Here is a 21653-nt window from a genome sequence, read left to right on the forward strand (position 1 = left end):
CTCTGAGGAAGCGCCTTACTTTGGAAAACACTTCAGATAAAGAAAATCGGCCACCTCCTGCAATTGCAGCCCTTGTGCTCCAGTTGTGGCGGGCCTCCCCTTACAGGGGGGCGTGAGAGGGGCCTGGGACCCCAGCCGCTGCTCACCCTGTCCTGCAGCCCCAGGGACACAGCGTGACGGCACAGCCAAAAAGGAAGTTTGATACTGCGATGAGACACTGCCAAAGTATTCAGAAGTAATTGCAACAGCCTGTCCACTCACCCTTCTTCCTCCCTGCTCTGCGAGCACAGCTGTGGCTCGGGCAGTGGGACCTGCGCTGTCGGTGTCTGCTCCCTGAACAGGGAGGTGGCATCCAGTGGAAAAGAGCACGCTGCTGCTGCTGTGAAAGGTTCTGACTCTGCCTCATGGCATGGCACGGTGGTGGCTGGGTAGCCTTGTGCATGCCAGGGTTTATTTCTGATCCCAGGAGCGACTTGAACCATTTTTCCCAGTGGGGCTGTGCCCCAGCTGCCCAGTCCTTTCCAGCTGCCACTTCTCTGTTCAGTCTGTGCTGCTCGCTTGGAAAATCCATGTCAGAAACCTCAGCTCAGCGTGAATCACCGCCTTTACAACCACCTTTTCCATTCCCGCGTCCTTCCCACTCCTAGATTTCTCTCTGGACCATTAAAAGCTCCCTCCAGAGACTGGCTGCCGGCTCTGCTGTCCCCAGCTGCACTCGCTGGCTCTGCCGGGGCACTGGGCTGTGCAGAGCCATGCTGGGTGCCGGGATGTTCCTGCCTGCACGTGGCAGAGGCACGCTCTGCAGACAGCAGCGCACAGGCTTACACTCGCTCTGCGAGCAGCAGACCTTTCGCCTGAGTCATCGCATCTGTGCCAGTGCGGTGTTATTATTTAAAACGAGCCCGACCTCCAGGCAGGCCACGCCACCAGGTCTTGCCGTCGCCCTTTCTGGCAGATCCTTCCCAGCAAGGGATGCTAACTGGGGCCGCTCTTCCCTGCCTGGGCAGGATCTGGGGAAATGCAGCCGCGGCTCGCAGCCCCCTCTGGTGGCACTTGCCAAATGCTGGCGAAGGTCTCTGGAGACGGCTTGGGCTCCAAAACCAGGCAGGAGGCTGCAAACTGGGGACAGCTCCGAGCTGCCAAGTCCGATTCTTCTTCCTGTGCTTGGATCCCCATGTCAGGCCCTGGGGGTTTCCAGAAAAAGGAACTGTGGCCACCATTAGGAGGAAATTTGTGCAGTTGTGACTGTGGCCTCATAAAAGACTGCCATACAGTGATGCTGAGAGAGAAGAACTACATTGAGTGTCCTGGTGTGCACCCGAGATGGGGCAGACACAGCAGGAGATAGTGCTGCTCCCAGCTCACGGGGCAGAGGGGACCAGGGGGCGACGTCAGAAGGTGCCACGCACCCGGTGCCCATCTCTTGGGGTTCTCCCCCAGGAGATGCTGGCAATAACTCACCGGTGCCTTGCCAAAGGTCTGACACATGGGCACAGCGAGGCCCCCAGTGACAGCATGCCATCGCCTGTGCTTCCAGGAGCAGGGCGCTGGGACGCGATGCAGCTCTGTGTCCTTCCTGCAGAGCAGCGCAGGCGCTGGCCCCAGCCCCGTGCCCGTAAGCTGGGGGAGTTCAGGGGGATTCTTCACCAGGCTGCAGTGGGAAGCAACTGGGTCTCCTGCAAGGCTGTGACTTTGCGGAGGGAGGAAGTCAGAGATGAGATGTTAAGGAAAGCATTTGCTTGCTCATACGTTTGTGGCATGGGTAGCCAGAAGCAACATTTCTAACGTACAGGAAATCATTCAGTCTGGGTAACATGACACTGCAGCTCAACTTGTCTTCAAATGAGCTTCTGCTGGTTTTTAACTCCGTGCAGTATCCGCTGTATGGTTCATAATTCCTGTCCAGCCCCAGTCATTTCCCAAAACAAGACAAAAAGAGCGGGCTAGCCTCAGTGACATTTGACCAGCTTGGGGTGATTCACATCTCTGGACTCTGCTGCCCATCTGCGGAGCTGAGAGGGCTCAGCTCGCTCCGTGGCTCTCCTGAGGGGATCAGGCTGTGTCCAGCCTGTGAGGTGGGCAAGGGCATGCTCTTGGGGTCTCCAATGTCACACTGCTCACCAGCATCCGGTGCGTCCTCTGGGTTTGTAGAGGCTCATCCCAAACAGGTGGCCTCAGGAGCCTGAGTGCCAGTAGGGATCTGAGCCTTCATCACTTTTTTTGGCATCATACAGTGGGGTTAGCGGGCACTTGTGTGTCATGGGTTTGCTGTCTGGATGCAGGAGTTAGAAGGTTTAGTGGTGTGAGGGGGGACCAGAATGATATTTTAGAAAGCATCCTTTTTGGATAAGAACCAGATGCAAAGCCTGGTAAAGGCAGCAGGAGGTTTTACCTTGATTTCCATAGGAACTGAATTAGGCTTTTAATGAGCAACTGTTTGCCTTAGCTGCACGCAGCCTTTTTCATGGATATCACGCCTATTGTTAGGCTGTAGCAGAGGAGTGACAGACTCACCAGCAGCATCAGGGCTGGGAGTTGTGAGATTTGGGTCCTTCCCCTTCCCTGCTATTGATTTACTGTTCCTGCATTCACAAATCATTTTAAATTCCTCACCCTATAAAGAAGAGGTGCCCACCTGGGCATCTGCAGGCACAAAACCCAGTCCAGATAGCAACAGTGCCTTACACATCCCCTGCCAAAGGCTGCCGTGTTGCAGCATCACTCAGGGCCAGGTCAGAGCGCCACAAACGACAATTGGTTCCTTCCCAGCTTTTCTGGCTGGGTGTGAATCCTGCAATTAAATATGAATGCGAAATAAAAAGAACAGACTGCGAAGAGCAGACTGAAAACAGAAGAAATTGCTGGCTGCTCTTGGCCGGAGCTCAGCACAGAGCATGTTTGAAAGACCTGGGAGAGGTGAGGTTTAGTAGGAGGCAAGTTCTCCCTTTTCTTTAAACCAAGCGGCTGCACATTACGGTGACTGGCAATGTAATGATACGTTGCAAAGCACAGCCTGGTGATCCTGGAATTCCTTATAAGTTAATAGCAGTCATGGTCCACTAATCACAGCTAGGATGTTTTAAGCAACTGTCTTTGATATATCAGCTCAGGCACCGCGGAAAGGCCTCCTGATGCTGGCCTAGCACGTAGATCATTAGAAAGAGTGGGTGACCTGGTTGTGTGGTTGGTTTTGCGTTGAATCCCAAAGGGTTCGTGGGACCCATGTACAGCATCGCTGAGCAGTCCCCGTCCAGCAGGATAGTGGGAGTTTCGAGGTCGCACCAGGACAGACGTGGAGATACTCGTGTCTCACAAATGGCAGAGCCTGAAGCAGTGGGGTCTGACAGCAGAAATCCTATGCCAAGGACTTACTAAGCCCTGATACAAATGGCACAGCCAGCGGCAGGGTCTCACTCCCTTCAGAGGCACCGAAGGCAGAGGTGGGTGTGAGGAAGGTGGTGTGGGAGAGCCCCGTGCCTGCCGAGGCCGTGCTGCTTGCACGGGAAGCAGCCGATGTGTCAGAAACCCCCTGGGAGCCCGCAGAGCCGGGGGTTGTTGACGGATGTCCAGCGAGAAGGAGGACCCCCCCCCTGTCGCCTGCTGCCAGCAGGAGATTTTATGCATGTGTTCAGCTTCCTTCCTCTTCCGCGAGTGTTAGTGTGAGGCATTATTTATGTTGTTATTTTGCAGAGAAAGGGGAAGGTGTAACGCCTGGCTGGCACACGTTGTGCCTTTGGTAATGCTGATGTTAGGCTGATAAGCTGAGCAGGAACAAGGTCTGGGATCTCCATCAGCAGAGGGGACTGACTCCCCATTGATCTCTGCTCACTGCACCTTGTTGAAGTTTTTTGACCCATTTGATTTCTTAGGTTTTCTTTTGTGAAAACCCTCTGATTTTTCTGCCGCTCGGGAGCAAAACACATCTCTGTGTCTTTAAATATGGCAGATGGGGATTTCTTCAGATGTCCAACAACTCAATTGATGGAGACCTCAGGAGACCTCTCCCCTTCCCTGTCCCCCTTCTCAGCCTGTCTTTTCATCTGCAATCTGGAGATGTAAGGGCTATAGTAATAGAGTGTCAGAGGAAGTAATTGATTCATCACACGCCGAGAGAGGAGTCTGTTGCCTTCGGTGTCAATGGAGCTGAACCGCAGCCGGGAAGGGTGAGGGCGGCTTGTAAACACTCCATGGCTGAGCTGGCAGGACAAAGCAGGCGCGCCGCCGAGGGGGTGACACAAAGGGTAGCTTCAAAGCAAAGCTCCCCGAACAAAGCAGCACCGGGGCCGCGTCTGGGGGAGAAACGGGGATGCTCCCGTCAGCTTGCACCCTCATCCGGGCGTTCAGTGCGCTCAGCCCTGCGGCGAGGCTCGGTTCAGCTGCAAGGATTTGGGGGCTGAAGGCGGTGGGAGACAGCGCACAGCATGCGAGGTGGGGTCGGGCAGGATTGGTGCTCTGCTGGCCCCAGGCTGCTCTCGCTCCCCAGCCAGCTCCGTGAGGTTTCAGTGGAGGTGCCCGAACAGCAGCGGCTGCAGGCAGCAGGCTCTGCTTCCCAGCCTCCCAGCCCTGAGGCTGGGCTGCGAGCTGGCCCTGTCTGAGATGCTGTGGGGTCAGAAAGCTGTCCCGAGGCGGGCCGGCCGCGGGGAGACCCCTGGTCATTAAGGAGGGATGGAGGTGGCCAGCAGCGGGAAGGGGCTGGTCAGGGCGCAGTTCCTGCAACCTCGTTTCTACCATCACAGCTTAATGATGTGTTTGTTTCGGATCTGTGCTGAGAAAAGCCAGTGCAAATGAGTGATAGGTGGAAAGCCGAGCTGCAAAGCTCCCAGCTGATCCTGGTTATTACCAGCTCCTTCGTTCTTCGCGGCGTGTTGTGTTTGAGGCCACGACTGACACCGTGCCAGTGAGGCACAACGGGACTTGGCCCGCTACATCTCCATGGAGGGTGTTGTCCTCGGGGTGGGGGCAGCACAGCAGAGCTCGTGGGCATCCCCTCCTCTTCCTCAGCAGCCATCATCCAGCCCTGACCTTCATCCCCTGTGGCCAACCTGGCCCAGAGCTGGTCCCCATCTAGTGCCTGGGCTGTCAGGCACTGCTTGCTGGCATCAGGAGCTGGAGACGGGAGCCTGCTCCCCTGCTTCCCCCACTGCCAAGCGAATGTTTGCCCTCTCCCTTCTGCCTGGTCTGCTGCTGTTTGGCAGTAAATTTTCCTCTCGTGGTTGTTATCTTTTATTATTACATTTTTTTTTCTTTCTGTTAGTGATCAAGTTGCCTGCGAGTGGTGACAGTAAGATGACACAGAAAGCAAAGTCTAATTTTTTCCACAGATGGATTGTAGCAGAAGGAGGAAAGTGCAAATGTAGTTTCTCAAGTGTCCTGCATTTTGGGGGTATGAAAGGGCTGTGAGTTGCTTCAGTTCCCTTGCAGCAGCAACAGAAGGCAGAACGCCATGGGAAGGGGGGCTATTCTTAACACACTTTATATATATTTTATTCGTGGTCTCACCGTGATTTCCCCCCTCCTAAGAAAGACTACCAAAGACATCTTGCAACGAACGACCCCTGTAGCTAAAGATAGAAGGGTGAGGAATTTATAGAGATGGTTTTGGAGACAGAAATAAAATTAAACAGCCATGTGTAACTCCTGAACAACAGCCTGCAGAAAACCCCTAAAGTGCACATTAGCACATCTTGTTTTCTTATATAATGAACGGTTTTCCAGACATGCCCCAGATGAGAGCACTTCTCTACTCCAACGCGCCTTTCCGCAGCGATCTGGCAACACAGCTTGAAGAAGGCAGCCTGAGGATGAGCGGCAACGCGTGGGGAGCCTTTGCTCCCCCGCCTCGGGGGGGGCAGCAGCATGCAGCGTGGTAGGAGCTGAAACTCCCTCCTGAATCAGAACTCGCCACAGGAGCAGTTTACAGATCTGTTTTATTCTTTCCTTTGCAAGCTGTATTTTGGCTACCTTTTTTTTTTTTTTTTTTTTTTTTTCCCCTGCATAACTTAACAGTTACTGCTGAGGCTCTTCCTATCAGTGGTGCTTGTACGGGGGTGAAAACAGTCCAAGGAATAAAAATAGAGGCTATTTGTAGTTTCCATTTTTTGTCTTCAAGACATTTTTGAAGAAGTTTTCCAATCTGTTAGGGTTATTTTCTCTCTCTCTGTCTCTGTCTCTCTCTCTCCTTTTATTTTTTTATTTTTTTTATTGGATGACTGGATTTTTCTCATTTCTCAGAAATTCTGGTTAGATTTTTGAGGAGATAAAAGAATCCAAAGCACAGTGGAATGATTACAAAACCCCACAATACTGCGGTTACACAAGACATAATTGGATGCAACAAATTCAAAACAAACTTCCGAGAAACCCTAAGCAATTATGCGCCCCCCAGGCCTGCCTCTCCCTCTGCTGCCACCAGATTTTAATAGTTTTAGTCTCTAAAATCCAGTGAAATCCCTTCAGATGCAGAGCAATGATAGCCTATTTGTGTCTGTTGTTGCCAGGGGTAGTTACTTACCAGGGCAAAAGCAGGGCAAGCTCTGGGTGCATCTTTTGCCTCGATATGGGGACAAGCAGCCCCACAAGCTGCAGGCTGAGCCCAGATGCACCTTGTGCCTTCAGCCGCCCAAAGGTCAGAGCAGGGGAGCAATTAACCCTGTCCCAGGATGGGTGCAATGAGTGTTTCCACTGAGAGCGCCGGGCATTCATTTGGTTGGCTGAAGCTGGATATGATACAAGCTTTTTAGGTCTGTGCAAATCCATATCAGGCTCCATGAGGACTGATTCTCTTCTTGCCCCAGGATAAATTAGGAGTGATTACCCTTAAAATGATGAGTTACACAGGTGTAAAACCAGTTCAAGTCAAAGGAGAATCCAATTCATCTGCTGTATTTATAATTAATTACTCTGATTAAGGGCTGGCAGCTAGGATCAAACTTCATTGCTCTTGTTTCATCAGATAGCAGAGGTGTTTGCATCTGCTATCGTGGCTATGAAAAAAAATGCTATTTCAAAGTCCCCAGTAGTTTCTGCAGCAATTTAACCTTTGAAGGGTATGTCCTGCAGTTGCTCGAGATTGTATAAACATCACAGGAAAGTTTTCTCGTCTTTCACAACGTAACCACCCATGAAATGAGGATTTGGTTTGAAGGTGGCATAAGAAAGAGCATGAAGATGGGTGGTGACACAGAAAAATTGACTAAGGCAGCTAGCATGTAATGGACATTAATTCTAGCTGCCTCTTGATTGCAAAACAAGCCCCGTGCTGCTGGTTCACCATTTCTTAACCATATACACCGCAGCTGCTAACTCATTGCTAAGAAGCAGCCTTTTCTTAGTGCACATTTAAAAAATCTTAAGCTTTTTATAACAATTTCTGAGAAACAAACCAGCCTTTCAAAGGGAACGATTGCATTTACCAGCCGACATTGTGGCTAAGCAGGTTCCTGCCTTCCCCTAGCTATCCGCGGAATATTAATGTCTGCTCAACTTCCCTGGCATTGCAGTTTCTCTTCATATCCTTAGCAGATGCATTCGAGATACGGCGACATATGGTTCAAGCAGACCAGAGGTCTCGAAGGCTCAAGTCAACACTGGGCATTCCCAAATTTGGGGCTGTTGGCATGCAGTCAGTACCTATTTGTCTCTCCGTCTATCTAGGCCAGACTCCTCTAATATAATATAATCTGCCTAATCAAGGCTGGCTTCTATTCCTGGCTGTGCCGTGAGCTTCCTCTGTGACCTTGGGCTAGCCACTGCTCCTCGCTGCCTCCCCACCTCGCAGGGTCTCGTGAGGATCCCTTCATTAATGTTTGCCAGGTGCAGTCGTGAGCCCCATGGAAATGCCTATAAATAACAGCTCTAAATTAAACGTCGGGGAAGTTCAGGTTTGAGCCTTGCAACTCTCTCCCACCCTGGCAAGCCCTGGAACTGGGCTTTAGCTGTGTGTGAGCCCTCACCTCCTGCAAATGATAGCTCTGAGAAAACTGCCAGCCAGGCCGGAGCTTGGTCTGGGAAGCCAGCCCTCCTCAGGCTTTGAAGCAAAGCTTGCCCACATTTGTGTGTTGGGAGGACCGGTGCTCTGCCTGTAAACATATAAACGATTTGTCATTCACATTTCTCTCCATCCTAAGCTAACGTCCCTGTTATGCCCTTGAAGCATGTGTTGGTGAGGAAGGACTTGGCATCTCCTAGGATGTGGGGCTCAGGGACAATCAGTTTGTTGATTGTCGTGGAGCAGTCTGGGTCCCAAAACTGTGCTTTTTGCCAAATTGCGTGCCTCGGGAAAGGAGCACCCAGAGGAACGGCACAGGCTCTGGTGCTGCTCCCCAAGTGGGTCCTGGTGCTCCTGAGCTCACGGGTGGGCGCCTGGGAGCTCTGTGCTGGCCTCGGGGAGCCGTGAAGCATGGCTGAGCAGCCAGGGAGCACATCAGCTATTTCACAGCAGAAAGGGACTGAAAAGGTGGAGGTCTCCTCACCACCGCAATTGGGGCTTGTTGGCCTTTGTTGTGCCTCGCAGCCTTTCTGCAGCAAAGTGACTTAGGGAAAATAGAGAGAAAGAAGAGACTGGGAAGCAGGGAGGGTTGACTGGGGGAAAAAGCAAGCGAGCATGAGTAATACACGCATTAGAAGTGCTTTATAATTAGTTTATAAAAGCTCTCTTAACATCAGCAAAGCACTTTCTACTAAAAACCTTTAATAAAAGCGCAGCAATATTTGTAAGCATTGTATGTTTTCCGTTTAATTCTGTTAAACAGCTACAAGAAGAGCGTCTAAGCAATGCACTTCCCTCCTTTCTCAACCCCCCATTGTCTGGGAAGTTAAAAGCACTCCAGCTTCGCCTCCCTGCCTTAAAACTCCCCAGTGAAAAGCACTGCGTTTGAGGTGGTTTCAAACCAACTGGCTGCCCTTCCCACTCAAGCAGCAGCCGAAAATATCCTTCTGCTGGAGGGGCAGCCAGCTGCGGTCACCTTCTCTACGAGAAGACTTGGTTAATCCACTGACCACAGCTGTGGGTTACGGATGCTGCATCCTGCCCTTGCGTATTTACGGTCGGCTCGTGGGAGCAGTGCCTAGACGGGGAGAAGTGGCCATGAAAAGTGACCTTGGAAGTGGCAGCCTGCCCAGCAGAGGGGTCAGCCCACGAGGATGTTGGTGCACATTGACTGAAGCAAAGGATCTGGTTATATGAGTGAAATGCAGATTGCTGGGTGCTGGTCGAGGCAGTGTGGATGCCTTTGCTGCGTAAATGTGTCCCACCCAGCCGCGCACTACTCTGTAATTATCTGGGAATGAAATGGTTAGAGCAAAAAGCATCCCCAGGGTGGGGTTTTCTTCCTTCCAATTTCTCTTCTTGTTTTTCACAAGGGAAGAACGAAGCCTGGAAACGATGCTTACGCCTAACAGAAGCAAAGGCCTGGCCAAACTAGATCTTAACATGGCCAGTGACCCAACGTGAAGAGAATGGGGTTTATCAGCTTGTGTGATGGTGGGCCAAGGCATGGACACGACTGAAGCACACGGTGCCAAAAGAGTCGGTGCCGGGGATTAGCTGGTATTCTCGCTGAAGTTTGCGAGTCTCATGTTTTGGACCGGGTGCCTTTGGTGTTTCATTTTTAAAGCCTAAGGCTTAATCGCAATGTTGGAGAGAAAGGAGGTGCTCCCCCTCCTCTGGGCAGGAGTTATCTCCTGCCTGTAATACTCTCCCAGTTCACGCTCTGTTTATATGACCTGAAGAAAGAGAGTTTTGCCTTATGAGGAACAGAGGGCTTGGGCCAAGTTTCTTTAGCTAGGAACAAAAACTCTTACGTGTTTATATTCATTTTATATTTGGCAAATACGATTCCCTGACCTTCTCCTAGGGGCTTTTTTAGTTGTTTGTAACATTTGATTTATTAAGGATTAGCTCCACTAGGAGAAGGCTCGGTTAGATGCTTGGATGAAGCCAAACAGGGTTTAATTCAGAGAGAGGCAAATATTTCCTGATGGTTTACATACTAGATTCATTCTTTTAATTTTCCATTTGCGGATTGCCCAAGAGCAGCTTGCAATATTCCCAAATTGTACGTATTATTGGAAGTTATTCACCCATTCAATAAGCAAATATTTCTTGGTCCAGAATTTGCTTCTGAAATTGCCAGGGCTGCTGCAGCACTGGGTGGTTTGGGAAGCCCCGTGAGGGTGTTTGGTGTTGGCTCCAGCAGAAGCTGTGATCGTTGCAGGCCAGGAGCTGAGGCTGTGGCTGGTGTTTGCGGGTTACAGCCCCACGAGGACACAAACAGATGTGTTGCCCTGGGATGCAGCTAGCTAACCTGTGCCTGTGCCATGCAAATGGCAGCTTTTCCAATTCAGTACATTACCTGTGTTTTGCCAACGTTCATGTTTTTAACAAATGTATTTTTGCCGCATATTCACCATTTCACTAGTCGCCAGCAGTCCTGCAGCCCAGACGTGTGCTTCAGCTGTGGACGGGCTGCACACACAGTGAGATCAAGCAGTTATTTAGAGAACAAAATGTCCCTGCTGTTTGTTCAGCGCTACTTTAAACAAATAGACAAACAAGGAGGAAAAAATTCTACTTAAAAGAAGCACTAACACTGCCCTCTATGTTCTCCCCCTGGGGAGAGGACGGCAGCAAACCACAGATGATGGACATTAGTGGGGTCACAGAGGGTGCCGCTGGATGGTGTTCGGGTAGTGAGGGGTCAGGAGGTGATGGGGAGCTGCCTGGGGTTAAGAGAGAGCAGGGGAGCAGACCATCAGCTACATCCCCACCAGCGAAGCCAAACGCTGTTCCTGTGCCAGTGCCTGGTTTCAGGACCGCTTGGATTTCACCTTGGCCAAGCCGATTGCGTTTGTAACGAAGTTAAGGGCTGGGTGATTAGAGCTAACTCAGTGCTTGGTCCAGCGTAGGCAGGATTTTATCTGCAGGCATTTTGCTTTTGGCTTCCAGCCCGATTCAGTCCCAGAAAGGAGCGAAAGCAAAGCTGTCCGGGCCATCTTTCTTTGTGGAGGAGCACACCGAGTCCCTGTAAGTTTGTTTTGAGGTTGTTGCCCGCCAATGTGTGCTGTGCAGATCAGGAACGAGTCACATGAGGATCACTCTGTGTCCAGCGAGCTACTTCTCCTTTCAACTCTAGATTCCCGAGCAGGAGATCTCGTGACAAAGAAGAAAGGCGGATTTCTGGCAGCGAGGAGACGCTGCTTCCCTCCGCAGCCCCGCGAGGAGAGCTGCAGCGTGTTGTTCAAACAGGTTGATGCAAAGCGAGTCAGCAGTAGAGGAGAGATGGGCAGTTTCTGTAAATAGCAGCGTGCTGGCCAGAGACAGGAGAAGAGGGGCGGGAGAGCGCGGGTGTTAGGAGGCAGCTGAAGAACAAGATGTTCGCAGAAAAGCTGTTTGTTTCTTCGCAGCACTCAGAGCCTGATACTACCTTGCCGTTAGTCACGGCCTGGATGAAAATACAAAGGGATCTGTGGGAGTTTCCCCTTCCAGCCAGACTTTGCACCAAGCTTTTGTCTCTGCAGCGGGAGGCAGTTCTTCCAAACGTGCCTGGAGGGCAGGAGGAGCCTTGCCAGGTGGCAAAGGCAGGCAGAGGTTGCAGGAGGGACACCGGGTCAGGCAGTGGTGAATGTGGTTACCCAGCTCTTCATGCAGCAGTTCTCACCCACAGAAGACTTCGTTGGCACTTAATAGAAGGGCCTTACTGTCCAAGCACTAAATAAATATGCTAGCCACTCTTGTTAAGGACCAGTGTGGTGTCAGAGAGTGCACAACGTAACTACCCGCTCGCATTGATTGAACATCGACTATTTCTTTAATGTCTGTGCGTGCTTGGCCAAATCCCACCTGGAGAGTGGAATAAACTGAGCTGTGCTAAGTGGCACAGCGGCACTTACAGAGAGAGGTTAGGGAAGGAGAGCAGCCCAGGAGAGCTGTAGCTGAGGTTCCCCCACACCAGAGACTTGTGACAGTACAGGCAAATTGTGTCCTAAATTTTGCAAGTTGTTTCTGAAGTGGATGTGGGCACAGCAAATTGGTGATGTGAGGAGCAACAGGGAAAGGGACTTAAATGTAGTCAGCCAGACAAAAGGGAAAAATGTAAGTGTGTGCATATGTGTGAGTGACAGGGTCCCAGGAACCTGTCTGGAAGATAGTTCTGTGCAACATGCAGATAAACAAACGTTTTGTGTTTGTCCCCAGCATCCTGCAGCATCTCCCTGGCAGATGGTTTTAATGCCTTTTCACCTGCCTCCACAGGTACGACTTCATCGAGATCCGAGACGGGGACAGCGAAGCAGCAGACCTGCTGGGCAAACACTGTGGGAACATAGCACCTCCTACCATCATCTCTTCTGGCTCCTCTCTCTATATCAAGTTCACCTCAGACTACGCGCGGCAAGGTGCCGGCTTCTCCCTGCGCTATGAGATCTACAAGACAGGTCAGTGTCCGAGTCAGTGCCTGTCTCCCAGGCCGTTTGTCACAGTCGTCTTCACAAGGAGATGTTGGCCACCTTTTCAATGTGATTTTTAGCATGTTCTCCACAGATGAAGGGCTTTTTTTTTTTTTTTCCTTTAATTTAAGCAAGTCTATTCCATCACAGTTCCAAGAAGGTGAAGATGTTAGTTGCACGTGATGGTTCATTTTTGGATTGTAGTGTGGCATCAGAAGCAGGATTCCTTGCTAAATGCCCTCTTGAATTCAAGGACTTAGAAACATCTCTTTTCCTCATGGCATGTGTAAAGCTTGTTAGGGCTAAGTGGGGATTGTCCCTCTGTTAGGAGCGTATGGAGCTCCCCCTCCTGTGGAGCTGCAATTCAGGACTGATTAATGACGCTGTGTTTTCTCTCCCTGGAAGCTGGGTTTGTAGCTGGGGAGGTCTGGTGCTCAGGGGACTGCTGTCAGCTGTGCCGTACGGGGGCCGAGACGGCGCCTTCCCGGGCGGATATGAGAGGAACTATTCATAATTCTGTTTAATACCAAACTATTATTGAGGAAAGTAAAAGCTGCTCAAAGGCCTTTTAATAGTGTTTCTGTCTAAATATTTGTCAGGATTGTGTGTCTGGGAAGGAGGCTTGAGAACATAAAACCCGCTCTGTGTGCGCTGTGTGTGTGCGGGTGAGCGAGGTGTGCCTGGTGCCGAGGGAACGAGAGCATGTTCCGCATGGAGATGCAGGTGCCCACTCTGTGCCCACGTTCCTGTGTTGTGCGTTGGAAGAAAACACACACAGCTTTCACGTCATCACAGCCAGCAAGAAAAAAATACCTGTGCCTGTTAAGGAATCAGAAAAGAGCACCAGAGGGTGACTTACCCAGGCACCAGTGCCCAGGGTTCACGTTGAGGACAGAGGTTCACAGGCACCCCCCAGCGTGGTCACAGGTGGATGTGAATGTGGAGACCTTGCTGCACAGGGACAGGAATGGGATTCCCCAAATTTATTGTGAAATGGTGAGGACAGGGGGTGTCTGGAGGTTCTTGTGATTTAGGAAAGTGCTGTTGGTGATAGCTGCCTGGGCTGCATAGCCAACCATTGAGCTGGTCTGCTGCAGCCACCTGAGGCCACTGCTGTTTGTTAGTGGTTGAGATGTGGACTGGTCCTGGTGGAGTTTAGTGGCTTAGCTGACTGTTGGGATTTGCTGAGGCCAATTGCCAGCAGGAAAGATGGCAAAGAGTGCCTGTGTTCAGGTGGGAAGACAGCTGACTCTCCTCAGCGTCCCTTGCCACTCCCTCCCTGTACACACACACCCCTCTGAGCCCAAAGACTCTGCACTGAGTTGTGCTTGTCCCCGGTCAGGTCCATGCCCTGCCTCAGGGCACGGAGCAGGATGGAGTGGTGCACCTGGCAGAGGTGGCCAGGCCAGGAAGGAAGGGATGGGACAGCTGGCAGGAACACTGCCTGCCAGGGTGGGAGCCAGGACGCTGCCAAATTCATGGGAGAAGGAGATTTTGTTGCTGCTGGCAGGGAGGGAGGGGAAGCAAGGGCTGCTGTGGGAGATGGTGTTGGTTGGAGGCTGGAGATGAGCTTGTGTCCCTTGATGTAGGTCCCTGCAGAGCTGCCCCCACAGCTGAAGTCGTGCTGGCACATCCCCAGCCACCATTCCCCTGTTGCCAGCAGCCATCCCCTCCAGAGATAGCCACACTTTCTTCCAGCCACAGCCCATGAAATCCAGGCTGGCGAGGCAGGTTTCAGCACAGGGGCAGGGGTGAGCGTGTGATCAGGAGCACCGCAGCCCTTCTCGCCTGCGTGGCCCCTGGCCCCGACAGAGCTCCCAGGAGAGCGGTGGCCGTGCTGCTGCAGGGCCACTGCATCCGAGCCAACCTTGCCTTTTGTTTTCAGACACAGGCACAGGGAAGATTCAGTCTGAGCTGCCAGGGCAGCCAGCAAGGGTGTCATCAGCTTTAAAGGTCATTGGATTGTTATTGTCCAGATGAGTAAAGGCAGCATTGCAGCAGCTTCTTTCTTCCTTACAGGTGACCTACAAAAACAACACGTTTCAACTGAGCATTTATTTCCACACCTTGTCTAAATTTCCCTTATCACCGTGTGCAAGAGGAGCGATCTGCATACAAACAGCTGCATACCAGCCTCCGAGTCCCCTGATGGGTATCAGTCAGCGGTCTGGGGGCTGACAAAGGAGCCGTCTGCCCTGGCTGGTTCAGGCTCCCTGCTGCTCGCTTTGTGAGTCAGCTTGGCAGAGCTGGCCTGAGCCCTCCATCGCTGGGCATCAAAGTCTCCTCTCAGGCTGGTCGGTGCTGCTGAAGCCAGCAGGATTCCTGTTTATTATCTGCAGCTTCCTTATGAAAAGCTGATCCTTGTTTGCTGCTATCAGCCAAACTGTAGACAAAGATGCCAAATCTGATAAGAGCCCCACACGAGGAAACTTGTTATCGAACACGGTGACATAGTTACGTCTCTCTCCTGTCTCCAGAGGACAGTCCCTGACTCCAAACTCTGGGTTTACTCTTTGATTTTCTCCCCAGCTCAGAGCTTGCCTTAGTTTCTGTTTATCTGTTTGTCTTGTAGCTGTTCAGAATGAAGTACGCCCTTATCCCCATTCACAGCATTATGCTGTGATTTGCGTTTGGCCTCATTTTTTGCCTCTGTGTTTTACCCCACAGGTTCCCACCAGAGAAGCCGGTTGCTTCATTAGGTAGTCAATTAAGAGACCTTCCTGAGCAGCTCTCCAGCTAGGCGCTGCATAATGCGGGGCCGGGATCCTGCCATTACTGCAGGCTGCTGGCCTGACTCCTGTAGGTTAATGCAGAATTGAATAACAAGTCTCCCATTAGCCCGGGGAAGGCTCGTGCTGCCTGGAAGAGCCGGAGCAGAAGGGTTTGCAGAGGAGAAGGCGGGTGTCCCAGCTAAACCGAAGCAGAAACCTTTGTTAGCGCCGGGTTGCAGCCGTGGCCGCAAGCCCCTGCAACATCTTCTCTCCCCTCCAATAGCTCCAGGCTGCAGATTTCTGTTGGCCATTGTCCTGCCTCCACAGAGCAGTGGTTTCAAAGTCACCGTGGTATGAATAAGGCACAAATTCCCCTTTCCCCAGCCACCCCGAGGCACCTTGGCTCTCGGAGAGGGGGCACCGAGCTGCGGCAGGGGCCAGCGTGGGGGTCAGTGATAAATAAGAGGCGACATTGTCCGCCCGGCTCGCGATGCGAGGGTCTTCCTGAAGGATAGAAATAACTTGCATTTCTGGTGCGGGCGGCTGAGCCTGTGAGAAAGAGGGCTCTGTTCCCCCTCTCAGCAGAGCCCCCAGCCACAGCCCTGGTACCCCCGCCTCGCCCCAGACGTAAGCTGGAGCTGCAGGGCTCAGGGCAGCGCAGGCTGACCGCGTGCCTCCCGAGGGTTTCCGAGGCTCCCAGCTGACAGCAGAGACATTGGCACTCCCCAGCCCCTCTGGGTCCTTTTGCTGTCTAAATATTTGCGCTTACGGATTTTCTCAAGAGGAAACTGAGGCATAGATGTCCCTGCCAGAGGGAGAGAGGTTGCAGGAGACCAGCCCCCGGGGAGAGCTTTCTCCAGAGACCGTGTTCCCATTGCTCTTCTCTTGTCCCCTCCCAGGGCAGTCCTCTCCCTGGATGGGAGCTCCTCCATCTGGGCTTTGGGGTGGGGGACCCAGGTCTCCCAGCAGGTCACTGAAGCCCAGGCTGGCTCAGTGTGGCCTCCCAGGGCCACCACCTGGGCATGGGGGACACAGCAGGGGTTGGTTTGGCACATCACAGCCCTGGCTTTGAGTGACTTTGGGTGGGATCTCCTTCCTAGACAAGTTTTTGGAGTAATTGGCAAGGGGATCAACAGAGGCATATGGGTTATGTTTCCAGAGCTGTCTGAGGGATTTAGACACATACTGTCCACTCCAGTGAGTGCACAGACTTTATTTCTCCACCCACAGAAAGCTTTGAAAATCACACTCTCCATCCTTGCAGGCAATTCACACAGCTCTTGGGCCACAGAAAATGTCCAGAAGTGAATGCACAACCCATCAAAGATCATGCTGTTTCCACAGCATGTCAAGCTGTCAGGATGAAGCTGCATTGTTAAGACTGTGTTTTTTTTCCTGCCACTACAGGTTCCGAGGACTGTTCCAGAAACTTCACTGCCTCCAACGGCACTATTGAGTCTCCAGGTTTCCCTGACAAATATCCACACAACCTGGACTGTGTCTTCACCATCATAGCCAAGCCAAAGACAGAAATCCTCCTCCACTTTCTGCTCTTCGACCTCGAGCATGATCCGCTGCAGGCAGGGGAGGGAGACTGCAAGTACGACTGGCTGGACATCTGGGATGGCATCCCTCAAGGTAAGCTGTGGGGTGCCACGCCAGCATCTTCAGCTTCTCTTAGCGTCTCACAAAGCTCCAAAACTCTGTGGTCTGTTTCTTAAGACCAAAGGTGCCTAACCTTAGGCATGGCTGCAGCATTGCCTCCCACTGGGCACACTCCTTGGTTGGCCATGGGAGTGATGTGCTTGCAGAAAGCTGCATGCATTAATCCTGAAACTGCTGCTCTGCTGTAACCGCTGATCTGAAGAGTCCCATGGGACACTCCCAGGTGCCACTGGTCCTCTCTAAGAGAAGGGCAGAGAGTTCATGCATGCTTATCTCCCTACGCTGTACCAACACTGTGAAATAGAGCAAATTGGAGCGTTTCCCAGCAATTGCAGAGCAATGTTTGCTGCAGTGGATATTTCCGCACAGCACGCTGCCTGGCACTGGGCCAGGGGATGTAAAAAAATAGCCCATCCCCAAAGCCTTTCTTTTATCCTGATCGGTCCTGCTAAGGCATCCCTGCTGAGAGATGCCAATCTGCTGCTGACCCAGGAAGCTGGTGGAGAGGCAGGCATTACCTTTGCTGCTCTTTCTTTTGCAGTTGGCCCCTTGATAGGCAGGTACTGTGGCACTAAGATGCCATCGGACATCCGCTCAACCACCGGCGTCCTCTCGCTCACCTTCCACACTGACCTAGCGGTGGCTAAAGATGGTTTCTCTGCTCAGTACTACTTGATCCAACAGGAAGTTCCTGAAAGTAAGTTGGGAATGTGGGAGTGTGTCTTGGGCAGTCGTGTTGCCCGTTTTACCCAAGTTCTTCCCTTGCAAGAGTGTGGCAGGCAGAAGCGTGTCCAAGGGCTTATTTCCCGCTGGCAATAGTGACAGAGTTATGCTGTCTGCTGTTTCTCACAGAAATGAAATTTAAGGAAGAATCACATTCTCAGACCTTTCCTTAACTTTTCCCTTGCTCACAAAGCCTTCACACTGCTTTGGGATAGAATCCCTTGTGTATGTGCTCAGCCCAAAGGATTTAGGGCAAGACTTCAGCCCAGCGGGTTTGGTAGAATCATTAAAACATTAGGGAAAATCTCTACAGTTTTCCCAAAATTTTCAGCCCCAAAGTACAAATTGTAATTTCATGTCTAATTAAGGAATGCCTAGAGCTCCAAGTTCAAACCAAAATTTGTTTTAAATCCCTTACTAAGGGAGAGGAACTAAACTGGTGTGAGGACAAAAAGTTGTGTTTTGAGAGCATTTTGATTCTTTGTGCTAACACTTGCAGGCTAGGAAAGATTCAGTTGGTTTTCCCTTCATATTTTTTCATCAGAGCTACAGTTCTCAACCTCTGTTAGCCGTGAACATGTGATACAACAGAAGAAGCCTTCAGGACACCCTTCAGTCCCAGAGAAAGAGAGGAGGTCTCTGCCCCTAGGCTGAGTCCATGACAGAGAGCAGGGTAGAGAAGGGGTTATGCAAGGCTGGGGGCAGCTGGGTTACAGCCTCTTGCTCCACAGCTGAGTTAAGGACGTCTCTGCTGAGACTCTGGGAGTTACAGACAAGCACGAGCTCTTCATCGTTACATATTTCCACACTCTGTTGATCTGTTCTTTAATCCCCTTTCTATTCTGTTCTTTAAAAAGTCTGGGAAATAAAACATTAATAAGACACAAAGCTTGAGAAATCAAGCACAAGAACTCTTAAAGGGTTAGGCCTGTTTTGATTCACACTGGTGTAAACTGAAACTTTAATGATACTACTGAGATCTTAACTTGGCCCATCATTTCCACATGGGGTGGACTTGGCCACACTAAAAACAAACAGTTCGGTGGAGCCCCATTGGCTTACAGCAGCAGCGGGCTTTGTCCCACACAGTATTTCCTATCACTGTTTTCTTTGTTATTGTTTTTATAGGACAGCTGCCATAAAATATATGAGATGTGCAATAAGATTGGTCTAATTGGGACTTTTAAAAGCCTTAGAAGTGAGGAAACACAAATAAAAGCATGCCAGAGCCTTTCATGTCTATGGCTGGTCAATGCGCATGGGCCTGACCTCCCATATAGCGCACGCACACATCCACACACATCCAGGCTCTCACATGCACGCAGAACCATTAGGCCTGCCTGCTCCAGGCCTTGACGTTCCTGTTGGCAGCACAGCATTGAGTGCCCTCCCGATGTGCCTGCCCACACTCCTTGCCTTGTCGGTGCTCAGTTTTCACCTCCAGCCTTCCAGAACTTCATGGCAAGGGGACCTGGGGCATCTTGCTGGAGATGGGGAGAGGGAAGGGACAGAACAGTGTGTCAAAACTGTGCAAAGGCAGACAAAATAGAGAAAAGGAGACAGATCTGCACTGTATTAATTTTCCGAGGGCCATGCAAACATAAAGCTGCCCTGTCTTTAATTTTGCAGTGCCATCTGTGAACACACACAGTGCACAAGATGGTGCAGATCTGCTCATCTTTCCAGGCAGACAGCTTCGCTCGGGGTTAGCTGGGGAGGATAGTTCAGGGCTGCCTTCCACTTGGGAGTGCAATGCAGAGACTGTAAGCTGATCCGTGCGTGTGTGTGTGTGTTCCCGCTCCAGACTTCCAGTGCAACGTGCCGCTGGGGATGGAGTCTGGCAGGATCTCCAACATGCAGATCAGTGCCTCTTCCACCTACTCGGATGGGCGATGGACGCCCCAGCAGAGCCGGCTCAACAGCGATGACAACGGCTGGACCCCCAATGTAGACAGCAACAAAGAGTACCTCCAGGTTTGTGTGCTTTCCCCTCCCCTCGCCTCGTCCCACTCCACCAAATGGAGTGTCGTGCTGTTAAACTGACCCTTGACCATAAGGCTTGTTGAATTTTTTATTGCCTGTGTGGCTCACGGGGAGTGAGCAGCAGGGGAGCTGCGGTGTCTCCGTGAAACAAGGCGGGCTGGCTCTCCCATTAGTCTGCACAAGGGCTGGCTCGACCCGCTGTCCTTCTCCCACCCCCCTCCTTCCTGCCCAAAACTTTGATGAACTTTCCAGCGTACTGACAGAAATGGAGAGACCTCTGCCACTTACAAGGGCCACTGACTGCCACTGGCCTGAGGACCAACGTCTCCAGGAGGCACGTGGAAAAACGGCTAAAATGATATTTATCTCATCGGAGAGTGAGCGGGCTGAATGTCAGGCAGGGGGTTGTCAGAGCCAAGGCTTTCCCTAGGACCTGGTTAGATTCTCTGTGTCTGTCCACATGAGGTTTCTGGCTGTCTCATTGCCATGAGACATTGCTTGCTAAAGGGCACTAGGAACGGGCGGTGGTGAATGTCGCTGCCTCGAGCAGACATCTCATTCTTCATTCATGGCAGTGCTACCAAGCCAGCTCTACTGACCTTTCTTAACCCACACTGTAAAAAAAAAAAAAGCACGAAAGGGAAAACCAGAAACTGTAGCACTTGCTAATTGGGCATCATGCTTTTATTTTACGTGGAAAGGCAGCCTTTGTCCTGTTTCAACAGACACGAGCTTCCAGGTTCTGTGCAGATCCTGTTGCTTGGTCTGAGGCAGGAAGAAGGCTTTGTGGTGGTGCCCTATGGCCAGACATCAGGACAAGTTACTCTTGTCCCATGGTCCTACCTGCAAGCATCCTGCTGAAGTCAGCCTGGGGCTTTTGTGCCTGTTGACATTGGTTCTTACACTCCTGTGTGCCGCCCCAAATGTTTTCATGGGTCAGGAAAAGTAGCCAGGAGCTAACTGGGCTCTCAGGTGCTCACCACTCTGTCTCTTGTCCCTTTTTCCCCTGGACAGGTGGACCTCCACTTCCTGACTGTGCTCACAGCCATCGCCACACAGGGTGCCATCTCCAGGGAAACCCAGAACGGGTACTATGTCCGTACCTACAAGCTGGAGGTCAGCACCAACGGGGAGGACTGGATGATGTATCGCCACGGCAAAAACCACAAGGTAAAGGCCTTTTTGTCTCTTTTGTATGTGCCTTGGTGGGTCTTGCAGTCGATGGGAGGGAAGAGAACAATGATTTTACAGGACTGCAGGATTTAATCTGTGAGGGACCCTTTTACTGATGAGGGCTAAAAGACTGATGATGCTTTGAGCAGAAATAGTCCTTTCTCCTCTGCACAGCAATGAGGAAACACGATTCCTTGGAAAACCTGGCTGCTGTTGCATCTTTCGTGGTGGCGAGAGTATGTTCTTTGACTGCAAATGAAGGAGAAAATGCTTTCACAGCCTGTGTTTTGCCATACAAGATTCATTGAGCTTTTATGGCCGTAGCCCCGTCTGCATGCTGGGTTAACAATCACAAAACCACATGAAACTGTAGTTCAGGAGTTATTGAGGCCTGGAAATGAAAGGGCACAAATCCTAAGAGGGGATCGCACCATCCCAGAGAACAAAATGAACAATAAATAACGAGGAGCAATTCAGGCTGCCAGAGCTCTGGGATCTGCACTAGCAGGCACACTCGGCAGTGGTGCATCGAGCCCTGGGAGCTGCTGCGTGCTCTCACCATGCTCCTGGGAGGCTCAGAGGGATGGGAGCGAGGGGGGAGAGGGTGTCTGGCCCTTCCAAGCCCTGTGTGGCCAGGCGAGCCTGGGGCAGTCTGTGCAGGAGCTTTGGTGTGTGGGGAGAGCCAGCCGTGGAGTTAGGGCAGCTGTGGTGCTGGGCTGCTCTTGCTCTGTCACTCACCTTAGTTGTGTGGTTGTCCTCTGGTTAAGGGCACCTTGGAAAAGTCTGTCCCTGCTTTGCTGTGGAGCCACCAGCGCTGCTGCTGCAGCTCAGGTCCTCCCCACTGCCGTGCCCTGATCTCTGTATGAAACGGGTGGCCAGGGGCCTGCCTGCCTCCCCCCGCATGCACGTCCCAGCAGTTTCTGCTTCCTCAGCACTTCTGTTAAATTAACTGTC

General features: G+C 51.7%; 1 protein-coding gene across 8 annotated transcripts in view; it reads left to right on the forward strand.

Moving 5' to 3' along the window:
• The window catches only part of NRP2 (neuropilin 2), an 83981-nt gene that overhangs the window by 14611 nt on the left and 47717 nt on the right, over positions 1-21653 (forward strand). For all 8 annotated transcript variants that reach the window (XM_027461147.3, XM_038182063.2, XM_038182061.2 and 5 more), the window contains exons 3-7: positions 12251-12432; positions 16563-16793; positions 17362-17517; positions 19348-19517; positions 20541-20696. In XM_027461147.3, coding sequence (XP_027316948.1) covers positions 12251-12432; positions 16563-16793; positions 17362-17517; positions 19348-19517; positions 20541-20696 — 895 coding nt within the window. The remainder of the gene's footprint in view (positions 1-12250; positions 12433-16562; positions 16794-17361; positions 17518-19347; positions 19518-20540; positions 20697-21653) is intronic.

The sequence above is a fragment of the Anas platyrhynchos genome, chromosome 7 (genome assembly GCF_047663525.1).
Source record: "Anas platyrhynchos isolate ZD024472 breed Pekin duck chromosome 7, IASCAAS_PekinDuck_T2T, whole genome shotgun sequence".
NCBI lineage: Eukaryota > Metazoa > Chordata > Aves > Anseriformes > Anatidae > Anas > Anas platyrhynchos.